Source organism: Sciurus carolinensis, chromosome 6 (genome assembly GCF_902686445.1).
Source record: "Sciurus carolinensis chromosome 6, mSciCar1.2, whole genome shotgun sequence".
In the NCBI taxonomy this organism is placed as follows: domain Eukaryota; kingdom Metazoa; phylum Chordata; class Mammalia; order Rodentia; family Sciuridae; genus Sciurus; species Sciurus carolinensis.
The window spans coordinates 9,674,432-9,695,619 of record NC_062218.1 but is presented as its reverse complement, the minus strand read 5'-3'; the positions used below and the strand labels follow the sequence as shown (position 1 = coordinate 9,695,619).

Below are 21,188 nucleotides of genomic sequence, written 5' to 3'. Positions count from 1 at the left end.
TTGGTGCCTCTTAAAGCCGATATTTTATTATAAGAGGCCATTGTCATACTTTTAAGGGTGCTATGTTGTAAAAATTAGGTGATAGACTAGCATTTAGGAGGCAGAACAGGTTAATGAAAATACACATCAAAAAACACTAAAATAGAAATGAAAGGGCAGAAAACATGAGTTCTGGACCCACTTATGTTCATTAATATATTTAAGACCTTAGACATTTTGTCAGAAAATATATTAAAAATCACTCTAGCCCAGAACCTGAATTAACATGGGCCAAATGAAGTTTAGAGAACACAAATATTAGAATAATAATTGAAAACATGAAACTCCCTTCTCAGAGACAGCGCTCCTGTGTTGAGTCCCGTTTGGAAGCCATCATGGTACATCCTGGTTGGGGAGGGTCTTGGTGACCAGAGTTGACCAAACACCCAGAGCTGTGACTTTCCTTCCTTCTGACATTCTACCCTGCCCCTCTCATCTCCCAAACCCCTCTTATATGGAAGGTCCTGGGTCTCAGTTACTTTATCTGGGCACAGTGTTTATTAATGTATCTGTATTCTACATAGTTATGAGACTTGATCAAGTAAGAAAACCACATCAGAAAGCAATGCAGATGCATAAATATACTTTGATCTTCCCAGCCCCACCTCCAAACTGACTTGAGTCTCTTTCTTTCATCCTGTTGGTTTCCATCCCTCACATAGTTTGAACATTTTAAGCAAGGTTGCATTTTGCCAAATCATATTTGATCTGATCTGTACTCTTTGCTCAAATTGTTTTCTTAATCCTACTAACTGAAAATCTCAAAGATTAATTTCCCCAATGTTATTCTAATCTCCTGTGATGAAATCATAGTAAGTTGCTTCAAAATATAAAAGTAAATCAAAAGGTAGTTGTAAGGTTCAACAACAAAAAAATTTGAATGACATTTTCTATTATTCTGTGTTTTAAGTAAAATTGTATAATTGGGCTTTATAATTTTGCCTAGACCTATGTTGTATGATAAATGTAGCTAATAACACAGGCAAAGGACTACTCTGAAAATTATGTCACTTAGTGTAAAAGCAGTGATACTCAGATGCACTGTAACAGGGAATATCCTTTAATATCACACAACACTGGTCCTTAGGGGGCATGGAATATACTAGGTTTAGGCATGAAAACAAATTTTATTTCCTCCCAGCTTTTTATTGAGATGTGTCTTTTGTAATGACTTGATAAAAATGACTCTGAGTTAGTTATTGGTTACTCTGTTGATGATCATCACTAGATGATATGTGTAATAAATACTTCAGTGTTTGTCTTAGTCCATTTGGGCTGCTCTTAACAAATATTGGTATTGCTGGGCTTGGTGGCATATACCTGTAATCCCTGTGGCTTGGGAGACTTAGGCAGGAGGATCACAAGTTCAAAGCCAGCCTCAGTAACTCAGTGAGGCCCTGAATAAGACCTTGTCTCAAAAGAACTGAGGATGTGGCTCACTGGTTTAGCACCCCTGGGTACAATCCCTGGTATCAAAAACCAAAAAAAAAAAAAAAAAAAAAACCCACTTGTCATATCTTACAGTTCTAAAGACTAAGTCCAAGATGAAGGCACTCAAGGATTCACTATCTATTTATGCACTAGGGTCAATGTGATTCGAGTTTCTGTTTTGTTTTGTTTTTTTCCTCATAAATAAACTCAGACAAAATAAAGTGTGGAAATGGACTTTTTCTGTTTTTGTTGCTGTCTGTTCTGGAGTAAGAGCTAGGTAAATACTTGTGGGATGGACTAGTTACTTACTGTATTTCACAGTGCCAACAAAGATTTTTATGTTAATTTCATGATTGGTAATTGTGGATCATGCATATTGGATGATCTCCTTACAGTGGTTAGACTTGAGTTACAAATATACCAATGGACAAGAGTAATAAAGTTGCCTAAAACATATGAATTTGCAGTTACAGTAGCTTCTTAGACTCATTGCTTTTTCGTCTCTTTACTCTTCGCTGGAGTCTTGCTTATTTCTTCCCCCTCTTGCCCTTTCTTGCCCACTGATCTCAGAGACAGAATGCAAAGGCATGAGCAGGCCACTGCAGATTTGCTTGGGGTGGACATAAGGAGAAGGTGTTTTGTTTCCTCCTATTGTTTCCTCTTCTACCGTTGGGTGATGTTCTGCAAGCAGTTTGTAAGTTTCTCCATTCCCACCTGTGCTTCTGGGGCCACCTGATGGGGATATCTGTTGATAGTGACCCTGTCCAGTTTCCTGAGCTTGCCTGTCCTTTTGCATTGCAGGAGCTATGCCTGTCCCAGACCAGCCTTCGTCAGCCTCTGAGAAGACCAGCTCCCTGAGCCCTGGCTTAAACACCTCCAATGGGGACGGCTCTGAAACGGAGACCACCTCTGCCATCCTCGCCTCGGTAAAAGAACAGGTAGAAACATTCCATTTTTGTGACATCGGTATATGTAGTGGGACATTGAAAGGCTGATTTTCCACATGAACAATGGTGATTAAATTGTTATTTAAGAGAAACATAATTTTCTTGCAGAATATTGGTATTTGTCATTTAAATAAAATGTGGTTAAAATTGCCAGGCATGATGGTGTATGGCTATAATTACAGCAACTTGGGTGTCTGAGGCAGGAGGATGGGAAGTTTGAAGCCAGCCTTAGCAACTTAGTGAGAACCTGTCTCAAAATAAAACATAAAATGAACTGGGGATGTGTTCAGTGGTAAAGTGACTCAGGTTTAATCCCTAGTATGAGAAAAAAAAAGTTAAAATTGCTTTTAACTTCATAATATCAGCAACTTTCCTTGGAAAATCTTCCATAGGGGAAAAAACTTTCCTATAGGAAAAGATTGGGAAGATTTGTTGCTTAACCTGATATTTAATGTCATTAAACATATGAAGCCAAATAGTTGGTCTTTAGAAAATATAAATAAATAAATTGCCAATATATATCCAGGAGGCAAAAATTTAGTAGATATTGACAGTGAATGAATATTAAATTAGATCAAGGAAAACTGGTTTTCCCAGTGTTTCTCAGGTGGATCTCGAAAGACACATTCCAGATCTTTTGCTTTCAAAGTGATCAAAATCTGAATAATACCTCCCTATTTTACTTTGCTATTAAACTGGTAAGTAAAATCTGAATCTGAGATTTAAAGAAATCATTTCATGAAAGTCATGCTCCTTGTTAATAAAAAATGATAAATGATTGAAGAATGCCAAATGACCACAATTTTTTAATTTCCTTCTGAGTATTTGCTAGAAAATAAAATCGGTATTCCTAAATATTTAAAAATTTTAATTAACTATGTTAATTTTGTATTTACTTATGGGATTCAGGTTTATATTTTGGAACATGTATTATTTATATAATCTATAATGATCAGATCAGGGTACTTAGTGTTTCCATCTGCCATTATCATTTCTGTGTGTTGGAAACCTTCAAATTCTTCTCTCGTTATTTTGAAATGCATAATAAATTGTTACAGACTGTGGTGACCTTGGTATGCTATGAAACACCACAGCTGGTTTCCCCTCTAGCTCTGTGTAGGGTACCCATTATCCAGCTGCTCCCTACCCCCACTCCCTTCCTTTCTAACTTCTAGTGGCATCTCCTCCTCTCTCCCGTGCTCGGATTATTTCATTCAGTGACAGTGAATTAGTGCCTGCCATGGGAGGATTGGCATGACTGGCCAACTCCAGGAAGTAGGCAGAAGAGTGTAGCTGGAAACTGGCAATGAAGGACAGTAGCTGTGCTCAAGAAGAAGGCTCCTCGGTCGGGAAGTTCTGTATAGAGAGTGGGAACTGATCAGGAGAAGCTAGGAAGCCACCTGCATGACCAAGCTATCAAGAGAGCCAAGGGAAGATGTTCTGACAAAGGTTCAACGATACTGTCAGTCAAAAGTGTGGCCCCCATTCAGGAAGTGTGCAGCCGGGTGGGTCTGGAAGGGGAGCTGGATAGATAGATTGGATTGTCTAATTCTGGGTGATGGATGGTGAGCAAGAAACTGCAATGAGCATCAGGCAGTAATGCTTGAACAGTTTGCTTTCAAAAGCCCGTTCTTGATTGTTCTGATTATATTTAAGGAGTAGTAGAAAAGGGGGCCAAAAAGGGGCTTCCTTCCTCTCCCCCAAATTGAAGATACTGCTTTGTTTTAATTGAGTTTCATCATGGTTTCTTACTCTGGTGTGATCTGGAAGTCCTGCTAGGCTTTAATGTGGTGGTAAATATAAAACAGAAGGGATAAATTTAACAAGAATGCTTCAAGAGTTGTCTGAGGAACATTTAATCAAAAGTAACATTTTATCAGAGAATTTAATATAACTCAATCAATGAAGACATGCCATGTTCCTATGTGGAAAAGCTTGATAGCTTCACAGTATTACTCTCCCAAATTAATATAAAGATTTTAAACCATTGTAATCAGCTTTGTGTGTCTGATTGTTCACTTCAAACTAGTATTTTTAAAGATTATAGGGAAGCATAAATATATTGAGTTCAAGGAAAATTGATAGGATTTACCTTATCAAACATCCTAATCACAGAAGTATTCAGTTGACTAGAAATAGAAAGAATGATCCCTGAAGATCTTAATGGAGAGTACAGAACAGATTCAAATACAAATAGGGGCTTACTTCATTGAAAGTTTGCATTTCTTTTCAGTACAAAGCAGTGGTTTAAATGGCATTAGCATAACTGACTCAACATCTGGAAGAAAAGTTGTTAAATCACAACCCATGTAGAAATAAGTCTCAAAAGAAAAGCCTTGCAATTGTAAAAATGCTTTGAAGAAGCATTGGGGACATATTCATATAGATTAATGGCAAAGAGGCTTTGAGTAAGTCAGGAAGCTCTGAAGCCATCTACAAATGGCAGATGCATATGGCAGTGTGAATACTAGCAATAATAGCAAGGCAAAATTAAACAGAAGAGTAGAAACACAAGCCAAGAGAGAATATAGGCCATGTGCATAACCAAATGTTGCTAAAATTAATGAAACTTCCTGATGTTCATGAGAAATAAAAAGCATAGGTAACTAGGCCGAGGATATGGGCATGGGTTTACAGAAGAAAACTGCAAACAATAAATGGATGTATGAAATGTCTTTCACTTGAATATTCTTATCAGGGCATTAAATTTTAAGTGAAATTATTTCTTTTTTAATCTACCAGGTAAACAAATGTTTAAAAAAATAGTATATAGTATTTGCTGCCTTAGGGTTAAGGTTTGGGGAAACACACATTCTTTCCATTCCAGATGAGAATGTGAATTGCTATAATGATCCCTGTCTGTGATTTGACATTTTAAATATCCAGTAACAACTTTTGGTCTGGTCATGCTTGGATGTATGTTCTATAGAAATGAGTGATCTGGGACACACGTTTTATCTATATGGACATTTATAGAAATATTTGGGATAGCAACAAAAACAACTGAAGAATATTTTTTGGTGAAAATTTGAAAAAAAGGATAAATCCTTTCTATAAAATATTATGTAGTTATTAATTAAAATGAGTTAGGACTATATATCTGGCCTTTGGGTAAAATTCATAAGAACTTTAGAAAGAAATGACATAGGATGGTATTACCCTGTGTTTTAGAAACAGAATAGCAAATTTTTGGATCTGTATGTCTGTGATCATCTAGAAAACTTAAAAAGACACCAAAGGATTAGTGTTGATTTTACTGTACATGTTTACAATTCAGTAGATACAGGAGTGGAATGAGGAGGTAGAAGAGAGTCAAACGTGTGGAAAAGAATTGGTGGCTGGAATAAACTTTGGCTAGTGGAATTACTCTTCAGCTGAAATAGTGGTGTTTGAATTCTGAGAACTTACACAAGTGCTCTGGGCCAAGCTTCATTTCTATAAAGGAAAAGGCATTTCAGAATTCTTCCCTCCCCCTCTCCCCTCCCCCTCCCTCCCCCTCCCCTCGACCTTCTCCTTTCTTTCCTTGGCAGTTCTAGGGATGAGCCCCTGCTAGGCATGTGTTAGCAAGTGCCCTCCAAATTCCTGACAGGAATTTACTAAAAACTTGGGAAAAATTTTTTTTTAAATAATTCTTTTGAATTCATTGGTTCCGGGCAGTAAAGGTGAGATTCTGTGTGGCAGATAACTAAGGTAAGAAGGAATGAAAATCTGTTTTTGGCACTTGAAATAAAGCAATTTGAAGAGCCCCCATTGGATGCTTGGAGCCAAGTCCCCTGAGCAGCATCTGCTTATGTGAGACCAGAAACCTAAAAGTAACAAATCCCGTGAACTTTCTTAGGGTGACCTGACAAAAACAACCAGGCTCTCCTTCATTGGGGATGCTAGTTCTAAGTCATTCTGAGGTTTCCTTCTCCTCTGAACCCCAAGTAAAAACTATTATCAATGGAGTTAAAGCTCAGTTAAAGATGTTTCTGTGGAAGCTGGAATCAAGAAAAACTTACTTTAAAAGTTAATGCCTTCCATGATTCCTAATAATCATATACAAACCAGTCGTTAAACCTGTTTGCTTATGGAATATAATTTTGCTTTGCTCTTTTGAGTACTCAAGAAAATGAATCTTCTGGAGTAGAAATCCCATTTTTTTACTTAGGAAATTTCAGGTGAGAGATTTTGTGATATCACACCATGTATTACCCTAGTCCTGTCTACTTGGAAGTCATCTCTACAGGAAAGAACCGGTTGTTTTGTGTAGCAGACACATCTTCTGAGCTCTCAGATAACAAGGTAACAAGTGACATACTTTGTTCACTCACTGAGTAAACATATCCAGCATCTTATACAGCAGCACACAATAAAGAGTAACACACACCCAAAGAAAACCCAGTCTGATAGAGTTCACTGGAGCCAAGTCATTAATGACACTGAAAAGAGGCCGCTAGTTAACAATGCATGGGAATAGATTCCAGTTCAAAACCATGGCGTGAGATTTAAGTCATGACATGCCATTCAACTCCCATGATGGCATGACAGAAGTGATTCCATCCTGGATTGCTCAATGAAATGTGTTCATTGATTTTTCTCTTTGTTCTAATTTTCCATCTTGATTGCTGTTTAACTGGTGGGTTTTACGCTTTTACATTATGTTAACATAAATGAAGCCATAATGTATGCAGCACTCTTTGGTAATTTTCTGTTTCAGACACACCTGCCTCATTTCCAGCAGTTATCAAGTCTCTTTTTCCATAGGGTTTTAAGAGAGAGGCACCTAATTTCCATTTCCTCCCCTGTAATCAAGTGGCCCTCACCGGAACAGGAGGTGAAGGTGGACAGTGGGTATGTAATGACTCCTGTTAGATAATTTGGATGAACAACACAGCAGCCATTAAAAACACTTCTTACTGTGAGAAACTGAAGATAGCTTGGTGATTAAGGAGGTGAGAAGGGTCAGGGATTTTTTTTTTTTTTTTTTTTTTGCTATGGGTAGTTTTCTTATGAGGACGATGGTGACCCATGAAATCAGATATTAATGATGTTTGAGAGAGGGACAGTTTTAAAGGAAGAGTTCCTGAGTCGGTGAGAGTGAACAAGGTGCGGTAAAGAAGTAGAACGAAGGCAGGTCATCCCTTCCTGCAGAGCTGAGCGAGACACAGGAATGAGACGCAGGTGTGCTGTGGCCCGTGCAGAAGAGAGCTGTGTGTTGTTCCTCTTCTGCGGCCATCTGCAGGCCGCGTTAGCTTGTCTTGAGTTCCAGCCTCTTCACTGTGTGCGGAGGTGACCAAACCAAGGTAGAGAGGGAGGGGAGCATTGGAGATGAGGGGCACAGAGAGCAATTGTAATGCTGGGCCATGGAATTCATGCTGAGCAAAAGCCAGTGACTGACAGGGGAATTGTCGGGATGAGAGGTCACAGTCAGTAGTCAGAGTACACGTGAATGGATGAGATCACTTGGAGACAGAAGTGAATTTTCAGGGGTACTTAAAACCAAGAATTTGGGAGTATGTGTTGATAAAGTCAAGACTTAAGACTGTGGGGAATGAGAAAACGAAAACAAGGAAAAGAGAGACAGATGTTGGCTAGGTCACCCCAGAGAGTCTGTGTGAGGATGCAGACAGATGCAGAAATGAAGAGGATGCACACAGACACAAGGATGAGGAGGGCCAGCAGCAACAGCTCAGATCACTGCAGTGCAGAAACCGGGAGGATGGAGGTAGCTACGGGCCTGGGAGAAGCACAGATGTGTTTGTCTGAGACTCGTCTGAGGCTGCTCATCCTAATCGTCATGTCATGTGTCTTCATTTGTTTTGTTTTTTGTTTTTATAATTCAATACCAAGTACAAATTGGTACCAAGTATTTTTTATAATTTGGTACCAAGGTTAAGGGGCACTTAACCATGAGCCATATCCCTAGCCCTTTTTTGTATTTTATTTAGAGACAGGATCTTACTGAGTTGCTTATGGCCTCACTCAGTTGCTGAGGCTGGTTTTGAACTCACGGTCCTCCTGCCTCAGTCTCTCAAGCCCTAGGATCAGGCGTGCACCACTGCACTCTGCTGTTTGTCTTAATTTTAAAACTTGTTTTAATGTCGGTCTGTCCCTTAGCTAATACTTAACTTTCAATCATGCCATATAACATCGGTCTTTGTATTTTATTTTCTTTTACTTTTTTCACTTAACTTGACATGGATTTATTATCATTCTTTTTTAAAATTTTATTTATTTTAATTTTTACAGAATGCATTTTGATTCCTTGTCCACAAATGGGGTACAATTTTTCATTTCTATGGTTGTACATGATAACAGATTCACACCATTTGTGTATTCATACATGTACATAGAGTAATGATGTTGATCTCATTCTACTATCTTTCCTTCCCCTGCCCCTTCCCCCATTTCCCTCTACACAATCCAAAATTTCTCCATTATTTTTTTACAAGCTATCCCCCCATTATATATCATCATTCACTTATCAGAGAAAACATTTGGCCTTTGGTTTTTTGGGATTGGCTTATTTCACTTAGCATGATATTCTCCAACTCCATCCATTAATCTGCAAATGTCATAATTTTATTCTTTCTTATGAATAAATAATATTCCCTTATGTATATATGCCACAGTTTCTTTATTCATCCATCTATCGAAGGGCTTCTAGGTTGATTCCACAATCTAGCTATTGTGAATTGAGCAGCCATAAATATTGATGTGGCTGCATTACTGTAGTTTGCTGATTTGGGTATAAACTGAGGAGTGGGATAGCTGGGTCAAATGGTGGGTCCATTCCAAGTTTTCTGAGGAATCTCCACAGTGCTTTTCAGAGTAGCTGCACCAATTTGCTTCTCTACTAGCCATGTATGAGTGTGCCTTTTCCCCCACATCCATGCTTGTATTGTGGATAATACCCATTCTAATTGGAGAGAGATGGAATCTTAGGGTGATTTTGATTTACATTTCTGTAATTACTAGATACGTTGAACACTTTCATATATTTGTTGATCATTTTATATCTTCTTCTGTGAAGTATCTGCCTAGTACCTTAGCCCATTTATTGATTGGGTTCTTTATATTTTTGGTGTAAAGTTTTATAAGTTCTTTATCAATTTTGGAGATAAGTGCTCTATCTGAAGTGCACGTGGAAAAGATTTTTTCCCACTCTGTAGGCTCTCTTTTCTTGTTATTGATTGTTTCCCAAATCTTTGAACCATTTTGCTCTTAGGAAAACTATGAGTTTCCTGAAAATACACTTCTGTTCCAAAATAATACTTCCTTCCCTTTGATTTACCAGTATTTCATTGGTGATCACGTGTTTCCAAAAATTAACATGCAAGATTTTTTTTTTTTAATAAACTAGAGAAATTGTTGGGACATTTTTAGAAGCTTTAGAGCCCATTGATATTTTTAAACTCTTATGACTCAGACAAATGTTTTTAGAAATAATCCTACCAGCCATTTAGTAATGAATAGATCATGCAGAGAACTTCAGTATAGGTAGCAGTCTGTGCACATTATCGTCATGCCACACCTTTCCAGTAGTTTTTGTCCTACTCTGTGTATTGGACAGCATTGCCGCAGGTTCTGCTAAGATTTGGGGTTCACCTTCAAGTACTTATTGAGGATTTCATAATACAGAACAAACATATGTAAAAAGTTTTAAAATATAAAAAATTCTCAGTGAAATTTCAAGAAAACTGTGTGTCAGTATGTTCCCAAACTCCAGATGATGCACACAGGAACAAACAAACAAAACACTTCCTGAGATTGTGGGCATTTGTAACCCTAGGCTGCTTTCCTACACTGACATTTCTTGTTTCATAAATTCTACAAGCATTGTAAATCATATTCCTGGTTTTAGAAGAATTTCAAAATATCATTATTTAGGGCATCGATGGTGTCTAGATGGTAAAAAAAAAAATGTATTCTTGCTCTTGGTCACTTTGTTGTTCTACTTGATATGGGAAGAAGTAGGGATGAAGGCACCCCACCCCCCACGGGGAAGACCATGGCACTGAGTACTTTAAACATGTTGTCATATGAAGGCACGCACTCAAAAATCCATCTCATGTAAATTCTAAAGGAAGCTTGATCTTTTACATCAATTCATGTGATGGTGTCATGCTTTCTTTTTGAGTTAGTTTCTACATTTGTAATTTTAAAGTGTCTTTGCTCTATATAACAAGAATACTATTTGGAAGAAGCACATTATAAAATACTCTCTTAATTAATATTCTTTCCTACCTATATCATTGCAAAATCTTTCAACATTATTACCGTTACTATATTGTACAACAATAGTTTCTGATACTATAATGTGGAATATAACCTATACCTATTAATTTCCAAACTGTATTTTAGAAAAACATGTTATAAAAGTAATGACAGAATTATCATCCATGAAAAATAAAAGGAAATTAAAATACCTTTGGGAAAGGTCAAGAAGATGGAGGATTATCTGCAAAGCCAGTGAACTTTAGATTCCTTTTGTCAGAAAAGATAAGAATTATACATAATGTGGTACTACTAGTTAACTGCTTCCACATATGGAAATGAAAATGAGAATCCCTTGATCGTTAATTTTTAAATTTATTTCTTCTTTCAAGAATATTGAGAATGAGAAAAATAAAAGCATGTTTCCCCCCTAATTTTCAGTGCTAGAGCATTCGTTGCATTATGAGAAGTGATTGTTTTGAGATGTCGATTGAAATGTCAAGGCCAGGAGTCTGGGAACTGTGTTCGGGAAGCTGGTGGTTTCCAGCATGGAGGAGAGGGAGCTGCGGCATCCCCAAGGCTCAGAGAGCCTGCGAATGCCAGAGAAGACGGTGGGCTTGTGGGTACAGGTCTAGTCCCCTGTGTGAAGGGCATAGATGGCAGGGGGCATCTGAATGAGGGGACCTGCTGGATTGAAGTAGTGTGGTCTCCTTGTTGACTTTGTGCATCAGAAAAATGATGGTCAAGACTAGAAATCAGGGAGAAACAAGGGTGATCAAATAATATTACAATCTTGGGAACCAGTGCTAAGGGTTCCAGTTATGGCAGACTATTTCCCCAAATGTTGATATGACCTCTACACCCACCCCCTGCCAACCCAATGCTCCCTTAAATGTATTCTGTTATTTTGATTTCTTCTCCCTAAAACATACTTTTTCTTAAAATTTCAAAATATAAGTTTTCTAAAGACCCTGCATATTTATCTTTGAAAACCTTAAACTCTGTCTTAATCCATTTGATTGCCTTCTACTCTGTTCTCTTTAAAAGTGTTCATTGTGAGGTTTATAGGACTCTAGAAGTTATGATGGGGAAAAATAAAATGCGCTTTAACCTTTATATCTAAATGAGAAGATGAGGGTATACTAGTGGGTTTTGTACTATGATGTTATAGTGCATCTCTGCCTCTTTGATATTTCTCATTAGAATTCATTTTAAATATTCATATGTGAAATCATATTAAATTTCTTAAAAGTAATGTTTTAGTAATTTAAAATTTTTTCCATTATGAAGGTAGTCCATGAATATTATAGAAAAATTGAACATCAGAAAGAATAAAAACAAAATTTTATTTGGGAAATTACTATGACCAGAGTTAGTTACAAATATTTACAGATATTTCCTTCCAGGATATATGAATATATGATTATTTGGGTACAATATTTATTTTGCTTTATAACTGTTTTATCTTTTGCACATTTAACATTGTATCAGGAATATTTTCACATATCACTGTCTTATTTTGAACATTTTCTAATGAATATATATGATACAGATTCACCATAAATTATTCAATATGATCTACCTTTATTGATATCTTAAGTTGGTTCAATTTTCTCAGTATGAACAAAAATGACCTGTCATAGTCCCTTGTACATAAATCATTGGGTCTACTTTGACAGAAGCTGCCTGGGGCAAAGTTTTGAAAAAGAGTTTAATGATCCTTACAAACTCACTGGGAAAATATGTCATAATTAATTACTGATAAGGGCCTGGGGCAGGACAACAAAGCAGGGGCGTTAGGAGTATAATAGTCAATGCTGTCTGCATGGTCTACGCAGAGTAAGAAATGGACAGAACATTCTAGGGAGAAAATGTAAATGTTCTTTATTCAGAGAAACTGAACTGAATTATTCCAAATTTGGATTTTTTAATACTTTCCAATGACATATGGTAAGTTGCAGATAAAAATATGCCACTATGAGACCTACTATTCCATATAATGAATATGAACCAATAAAAATTTGGTGGAAATACTCAAGATAAACACAAGAGTTATCACAGAACAGGAAATAATGTTAACAGTATCTCAAAATAAGATGTTCTTAGAAAGTTTTTTTATTAAAATGTACTTATTTTGTACAATATTTGTTTCATATTTCTATAAATTTGTATGTGAAACATCTTCAAGTGCGTAGTTACATAATAATTGTTTTCTTTAGTAATCATTTTGTTCAATATTTTTATTAATGACCAAAAAAATTAAAACATATTCAGTTTACCTACTGACAGCCATATAGGAAATTGCTGAAGAGTTGAAACAAGGAATTATTTTACTCTGAATTCAGTGCCATTTTCAACACACTACAGTGTCTCATAATTTAGGTATGATAATGGACTTATAATGTGGTATCTAATATGCCTCCCAAGAGATACATTTTCCTGAAATATATTTTTGGACTCTCAAGGAATCATTAATGAGAATCTGAATAAAAATAATACAGAGAACTTCTACACCTGATTATTAGTTAAGAAAGTCTGTGAAGAAGATGTTATCGTAAGGGCTTAGTATAGTCCTGCTGTAGTTGAGCATTCCTGTGACTGAGCCAGTGGCTTGCACTGCTGTTATCTCTAGCATGCATCAGTGACATAGGTAAATGTGCCGGAGGCTGCCCATCGATCACGTTCAAGTTGCTGTCACTCTGCTGCACTCATAAAAGGCACGTGCAAGTTCATGCCCTGGGCTCTAAATGAGCCTGCTCTGTGGCCTGCTGCCATGGAAAAGTGAAGCTCAGCATTCTCCTTTTCTCCTAATGACAAGTTCTGGCTTTCACATTCTCCTCATAGCCTCAGGAAGCAGCTGGACCACTCGCCTAATTACTGTGAGGAAAAAAAAAAAAACATTCAATATCAATAAGCCAAATAAAAAAGAATCACTTTTGACAGGTAATCTTCGGCATTTAGATAGACATTGCTAAATAGCTCCATTTACTAAGTCAATAGATTTAGTCATTGGGGATGCATTTGCAACTTACACATCCTGGAGATCTGCTGGATAAAGGACTTAGGCGCAAATTAAAAATTAAAGCTACATAAACGTCAATGGAATATTTTCCATAGTGGTTGTAGGTAATCACAAACAACTCCATGTAGACTTCCAACATGCTCTCTGTTCTGGGAAGTAGAATCGTGGTATACCAACTAGGGGTGTTTCTGGCCCTGAGGTGATCCGTACGACTGTAGCCCTGTTTCTGGCACCTACAGGTACCACATCCACAGCAGAGCAGAGACCCTCCACCCAAGACGTGAGCTTGGTACTCAGCCCACCTGTTAGTACAGAAAACACTTCAATAAATAAAACTGCACTCTCCCAGTACTTGTCAGAGACCTGGAATTGCCTGCTATCGACCTCCTGTCAAAAGCCCCAGGCAATTTATTCTTAAAATTAATAATCTAGAGTGTAAATACTCCATCTTTAGGAGCTCTGCTCATATTAGGAGCGTACCTCAGCCCTCCATGGAATGCCCTCTAAGAGCCTGTCTTTAAGAATGCAGTCTCGCAGTGTGACCACACTTTTCATGGAGATCCAAGGTAAGGAATACCATGATAGGAGATCTTTTGGATTGTACAGAAGAATGATATTGTAAACCTTTCCTACACTGTTGTCAATTGATTTAGCATGCATAAAGCATTTTAGTAGTAGGTGTGGTGATTTTTTTTACTGATAGAAATTAATATCTACAATAAGTTTTCCCCATAAGCACCTGAGAGCTATTAGTCTATGGAAGAAGATTATTGCTGTGTCTCCCCTGCTTCCTGGTGTGTGATCAGGAGCAGAACTGAGCTAGCCAGGCAGGAGGAGGTATTTATTTGTGTGGAGCATAGGATTTCAGGAGAGAACTTTACCACGTTTTACTATTTTATTTTAACCCAAAGTAAACCCTTTGCTCAGTTGTGCTAAACATCCTGGTTTATTTTCTGGCATAGGTCACAGCTGACCATGTTCCTTTCCTTCTTTTATAGTTATATTGGGTCTGTGTCTCCTATGTGGGCTGTCTGCATCTGCTTTCAGAATTAACCCCTTTATTTTGATAAACCCCTAGCCCCCAAATTGCAATTTCCTTTGTAAACAATGTTCAACAGAGACTCATTGAATCAGGTGAAGTGAGACATTTTCAATTTAAAATGTGACTTACTAACTCAAATGTACTCTTCATTAATAAAATTTTGATCTTTTCCCCCTTAATCTACACTGTGTGCCTTGTTTCACTTAAAAAACTCCTACCCTTGTAGTGCATGAATCTGTAACTTTAAATATGCAAAACCCACAAATACACTCATGTTATTTTTGTTTATATGCATTTATGCCAAGTCCATCAAATTTGTTGACCATCTCCTCTGATGATCTTTAACTGCTCTTAGAAAACATACCCTATCTGAGTCTCAGAGCATGATGATTAGCGACATTAGTGCTTATCTTCAATATCCTTTGTGTTTGGAGGATTTTAAATATATATTTGTGTTTGATGAAACTCTCAGTGTTGTTAAAATGAAAAACTCCTAATTATCACAGATTTGGAGGGTTTTTTGCTTGCTGTTTCTTTGTTTAATGGTGGTACGGTATAAGTGATGTATGTGGGTGAGCTATTTAAAAATGTCAGCTTTTTGTATTTTATTACAAGGTACATTTTGTGTATATTTGATAGATTACACTAGGACAGTAGAAAGCTTACTTTTATGTAGCTATATACCAGAATAATTTCAGTCTTTTCCAGTGATTATTGGAAATAGAATCTACATAGAAGAAAATGCTATCAGGATTTCTGTTGAAAAGTTGTAAGTACTCTTGCAGCAAATCCTTCATTATATCCCTGGCTCTTTTAAGGATTTATTTTTCAGCATTTTTTAGTAGAGAATCCTACTAAGTGGAGCTGGTGTCTTAAAACAGCCTATTATTGAAAGCCACTCCACTAAAACGTAAGCTATGAATGCACTTTTATGTCCCTGCAGGAAGTGAACATTTAGAAAAGCGGAGCCTGTTGTGTAGGCTGACAGCACAGTAGATGAACAGGTGCATTTTGACATTGTGCTGACCCTGGTCCTCAGTTGGCAGATTGTCCTGTTTCAGAGTGGCCACAATGCCATTTCTCATCTCTCAGGCCCCCTTACCATTGGAATCTTACCCTTTCCTCTTAACAGGTGGGCTCTCGATTCCCTCTGTTTCTTTAGGTGAGATGGGGACAGTGATGGAGGTGTCACCACGGGATAGGAGCCTGAAGGCGATACTCTCCTGCGGTGAAGTGAGGACACTCAGGGTCCTTGTAAGTGGTCCCTGTGAACAGGCCTGCAGACTTTGAGCACAGCACCCCTGAACCCCCAGATAACACAGCGCCAGCATGCCAGTCTTTCCAGTGATCTTCCCCTGGTAGACCTGGGCCACAGCAGATTTCATTGGGAGCAGAGATGATTAGTCCCATGGGTGTTTGGAAATGGATAATCTAAATAAATAGTCCTGCTGTTAAGCTGTTAATTTCTAGGCAAACTGTCACACAGTATACCTAACCAATTCACTAATTTCTCCAAAATTATATAGATTCAGTCCTGTTAAACCATTTCTAGTTTGTTATGCTTCTAAGTCTTATGATTCTGTGTATCCCAAGGTAACATTTTTATTTTAAAGCAGCCTATTGAGGTGTAACAGAATCCTACCTATTTTAGTTATTCATTGTCTTCACTACAACCAGCACTACAACCTAATTTTGAAATGCTTTTGTCCTCTTAAAAAGAAGCTCTCTGTCCATCCTTAATCACTCCTTATTTTTCCCAAGCCCCTCAGCCCTATAAGACCATGGCTGTGCCTTCTGCCTGTCTAGGCTCTTATTCTGGTCATTTCATATACACAAATTATGCGGTCTTTCATGAATGGCTTCTCTCACTCATACTGTTTGAAGGTTCTTCCATGTTTTGTATCAGGATTTCATAATTTTGGTTAACAAATAATAGCCCATTGTGTGACTTAACCTCATTTCATCAATTCTCCTATCTGCTGCTGACCATTTAGGTTGTTTTCACTTGTTGACTAGTGAGAATTATTGTTGTGATTATTTGCGACCAAGTTTTTGTGTAGACATGTTTTTATTTCTCATGGATAAATTCCCATGAGTGGAAATACTGGGTCATAGGATAAACTTCAGGCTGACTTTTTGAGAAACAGCCAGAGTGTTTTGTGAAAGAGAATGCACCTGAGGGCCCTGATTTCTTCACAGCCTTGCCAACACTTGATATTGACTGTCTTTTTAAATTACTACCATAATAGAGAACTACAGTAACAGAAATGAACTGCCAGAGCAAAGCCCAAGGATACACACCAAAAAATTCCATGGCAGAAAAATAATTTTAGATTTTAAAGTATTGAAATATTTAACAAACATTTAGCAGTATAATTATTTAGTAGACAAAATAAGTTCCCAAACCTGAGTTTTTTAAGCCCCAGCATACCCAGAGCAACACACCCTTGCCTATAGAGAGTCAAAAAGCCAATACATATGTCTCAGGTGGGACACCAACTATGTCTGACTTGCAAATTCTCATGCCAGGATGGACTGTGAGAATTGCTTTCAAACATTGTTATAAAAGACGTAAAATCTGTTGGAGAGCTGTTTGAAACTGAGAAGAGAATTAGGATAAGGAACCAAAATTCAGGGGAGTGAGTTTTTGGTTTCACGTCAGACATAATTCCTGGTTCTAAACTTGGCAATTTTAAGCTGAAAGGAATAACTTAAAAGACCCAGGTAACTCACAGAAAAACTTAGAAGGACCAAACGGGTTTGTAGTCAACACCGTTAGGAATAACGACCAGTTTTCCAGCAGATAGGCCTTAGGGATGTGATGACAAGATAAAGTTTTTTAAATGGAAAAAAGGTTCTTCAAGATGCTGGTAACTAACAAATTTAGGAAAGTACAAATAGGTCTAACTGGTTACTACTGTCTCTTCAGGAAATTGAGTAACAATGATCAATGACAGACCTTTGACCAGTGGGTGGCAGTACAGAGGACCCATGACTGGCCTAACGTGCTGTAATCACCCTTCAGCCCTGGTTGTGGCTTGGTGGACCATTGCTGCTGGCTTCTTCTGTTGATTTGCACAAAATGCCCCCCAAATATTCTTCTCTAACAAGATTAAGAAACTAGGATAAAGCTGGGAGGCGGTGTGGTAGTGCATGTCTGTAATCCCAATGGCTCAGGAGGTTGGTAATTTCAAAACCAGCCTCAGCAACTTAGCAAGGCCTTGTCTCCAAACAACAACAACAACAACAAAACAAAAAACAAACAAACAAAAAAGCCCAAACAACAACAACAAAAAGACTGGAAATGTCCCTCAGTGGTTGAGTGTCCCTGGGTTCAGTCCCTGGTACAAAAAAACAAAACAAACAAAACAGCAACGAAACTAGGATAAGGCACAATTTTTTTTTTTTTTTAAACCTCCTAGGATATAAGAAGTATGTGCTATAGAATTACCTAACACAAACAAAGCACTTACAAATTAAGGAAGAGGGATAGTGAAGTCATGTTGGTGGGAATTAAGCAAGAAAAATCTGAAAGAATATCTGGCAGGGCTTCCTAGATAGTGGATAGAAGAACTAAATGGTCTTCTCCAAAGGTACATATTTTTGAACTCTGACTTCCAACTTGTTAGTCAGTAAAATCTACTTATTCACATCCCATTACTAAAGATGAATATTGAAAATTATTTTTTTAGTAATAGTGTATATGTATATATATACTAATATATACACGTATGTCTGTATTTATACACACACACACACACACACACACACACACACATATAGTACCTGCTTAGAGTATTTTCTCAGTGTCTGAATTTTCCTTAATTTTTAAATATTGGGCATCTACAAACAGAGCAGTTATTAGGTTATTAGGTAACATTAGAAATCATTGTTTCCCTAGTGAGTCCAGTTAAGGAATTGAACAAAGACAATTCAAGAACCTTTGATAATTAGCAGGGACGTCACTCTGGCCAAAATGTGTCTTCCAGTTTCAAGGACAAGTTAAAGTTTCAGAGCTTCTCTGTGACACAGACTAAGCCACAGACTAAGCTTACATCTTACTCTGTGCCAGGAAATCTTTATTTTTCCTGAAGATAAAGTGTGTCAACTTATTTTATAAGTATTAGTTCATGAGTGGTTTTGGGGTTTGGGCTACTATTCAGCATGGTAGAAAAGGAGATATTTTTAGTAAATGAAGACTTGATTCAGATTCCTCCAGCATTTTCTTAACTGAATGGCCTTGGTAACATAATGCAACATCTGAAGCTGATTTTGATTCTATAGTAAAATGAAGATAATCAGATCTGAGTTATGATGGAATGAATGCAAATTATAACAAATATACAAAAAACATTAATTTATTAAGATGCTCATGCAAATCTCTGCTTCTTAGTTTATATTAGCTTGACAAATTACTCCTCAAGATTATTTAAACATATATGCAAACTCAAACTTGGGATGAATTCATAAAATCCTAAAGCGAATCTGGGATTTCTTTAGTAAATCAGTATTTAGAATTTTACTTATTGACATTTGGTATGTAACCATATGCCAATGTCTAATATTAAGAGATTTGAAAGGAATAAATGAAGGCAGGTTTTATTCTTCATCTTAATATGCTCATAAGGTAGTTTTATGTGAATGAAGGAGAATGTTTGTAAAAGTGAAGGAACTCAGAGCCAAATATGACCAGAAGAACATGAGGGCCTGGGATTTATAGAAACCTTGGGCTGACTTGAATTCTCATAAACATGAGAAAGGAAGATCTAAGGAGCCTTCATTAAGTCTCATGAAATTTAGCTACTATTTGAATTTTACTATGGAAAGTGCTCCTGGGTCCCTTTGGCACACCTCCTCCTTTTGAGAGCTCTGGAAAGGGACTCTGATAATGCCTGAAATATAGAAATTACTCTTTGCATAGCAGTTACAATTAAGAAAATGGAAATTACTTCATTGCAACAGTAGTAATACATTTCATACTTAACCAGTGAGGTTGAATTGAGTATGTGAAATCCATTCCAGGAGTTCTGATGTTTTATTGCCATTGGAATATTTTATGTAAGTGAATAAATCTACTCATTTCATTTAAATTGTTGAAATATTTAAGGAAGTATTAGCAGTGAGTATGGTGAAATTAATTTTCTACTTTTTCAAAAATTCTCAAATTCCTGGGATCATGATCCTAATGCTTTCAAATTTTATCATTGATGGTGATTTAATTTTAGATTGAATGAATAAATGAATGATTAATAAGTGGTAACTGTTAGGAATTGTAAGTGAAGAGACAATAAGTCAATGAAATTTTAATATATTTAGGTAGATTCAAGGGTTTCAAGGTCAGCATGTGAATATTCAATAGCAACAATACCTCAAATTTAATTTTAAGATAATTCATCCCAAGAAAATTATCATTCTTATTCATAAAATATGATATCCCTGTTTTTTTGCTTGAATTAGACCTTTATGATAATATGCACATAAATAAATCAATGAGAGATCATTTTCCCTTTGTTAACTTCAATTATTTCACTATTTAAAATAGTTAACTGTGTGTTTAACCAGATTAATACTCTTTTTGTTGCTAGGTTCACAGTATTTTTTTTTTTCAGGAAATATTTTGGCTTTACAATTAAGTAGTACCGTGTCTGGCTTGGTATAAAGGAGTCCAGAAGTCAGTATGGGAGCACCTTGGTTTTGACTGCCATGTTTGGCCTCATAGCCCAAACTCTGTGCAGTGCCACACTGGCCTGGCCATAGGGGATTGGCAGACTGGGGATAGTCACTTGAACTGAAGGGACACATCAGCATGTTTCTCTGAGCCTGTTTGTCTTAGTGCTATGTAGTCAATGGTGTCTGAAATCTGTAATTAAAAGTGGATAATCAGAAACCTTGTTTTCTGTTCTATGAAAATGTTAGAATGCTTGGTAGTTCAGCCTTGGAACAATTCATTGAAAGATCTAAATATACGCCCAATACATTCTATTTTGTTATTTGATTTTGTTTTTTGCCATTTTTGTTTTCTATTAAACCAATTCAAATTGAGCTCCTCTTACAACCAAATGAGTCCTAACTAAATTATTTATTTTTTACTCCATGAGCATTTCCTTTAAAAAGTGACTTGATAGGTAATTACATGACATTTAAAGGCAAACCCATGACATTTCCTTTTCTATCTTAAGACGTGTAGAAGATGCTTCTAAGAACTGTGTTTTAGTCAGCTGTTTTGCTGCTGATACTAAAAGGACTCAACCAGCACAATTTTAGGCAAGGTAAAGTTTATTTGAGGCTCATAGTTTCAGAGGTCTTAGTTCGCAGAAGGCCGGCTGCATTGCTTGAGGTGAGGCAGAACATCATGGTGGAATGGCAGAGGGAAGCTGCTCACATTATCAGGAAGCAAAGAGAGACTCCACTCTCCAGATAAAAATATATACCCCATAGCCACGCCCCAATCCCCACCTCCTCCAGCCACACCTACCACTCCAGAAACCACTGATTGGGTTGCGTCTCT

At 37.1% G+C, this 21,188-nt stretch overlaps 1 protein-coding gene across 2 annotated transcripts in view; it reads left to right on the top strand.

Annotated features, from left to right (window-relative positions):
- Ctnnd2 (catenin delta 2) overlaps positions 1-21,188 on the top strand; it is an 856,033-nt gene that overhangs the window by 144,969 nt on the left and 689,876 nt on the right. For both annotated transcript variants that reach the window (XM_047555397.1, XM_047555396.1), the window contains exon 2: positions 2,272-2,408. In XM_047555397.1, the coding sequence (XP_047411353.1) occupies positions 2,272-2,408 (137 nt within the window). The remainder of the gene's footprint in view (positions 1-2,271; positions 2,409-21,188) is intronic.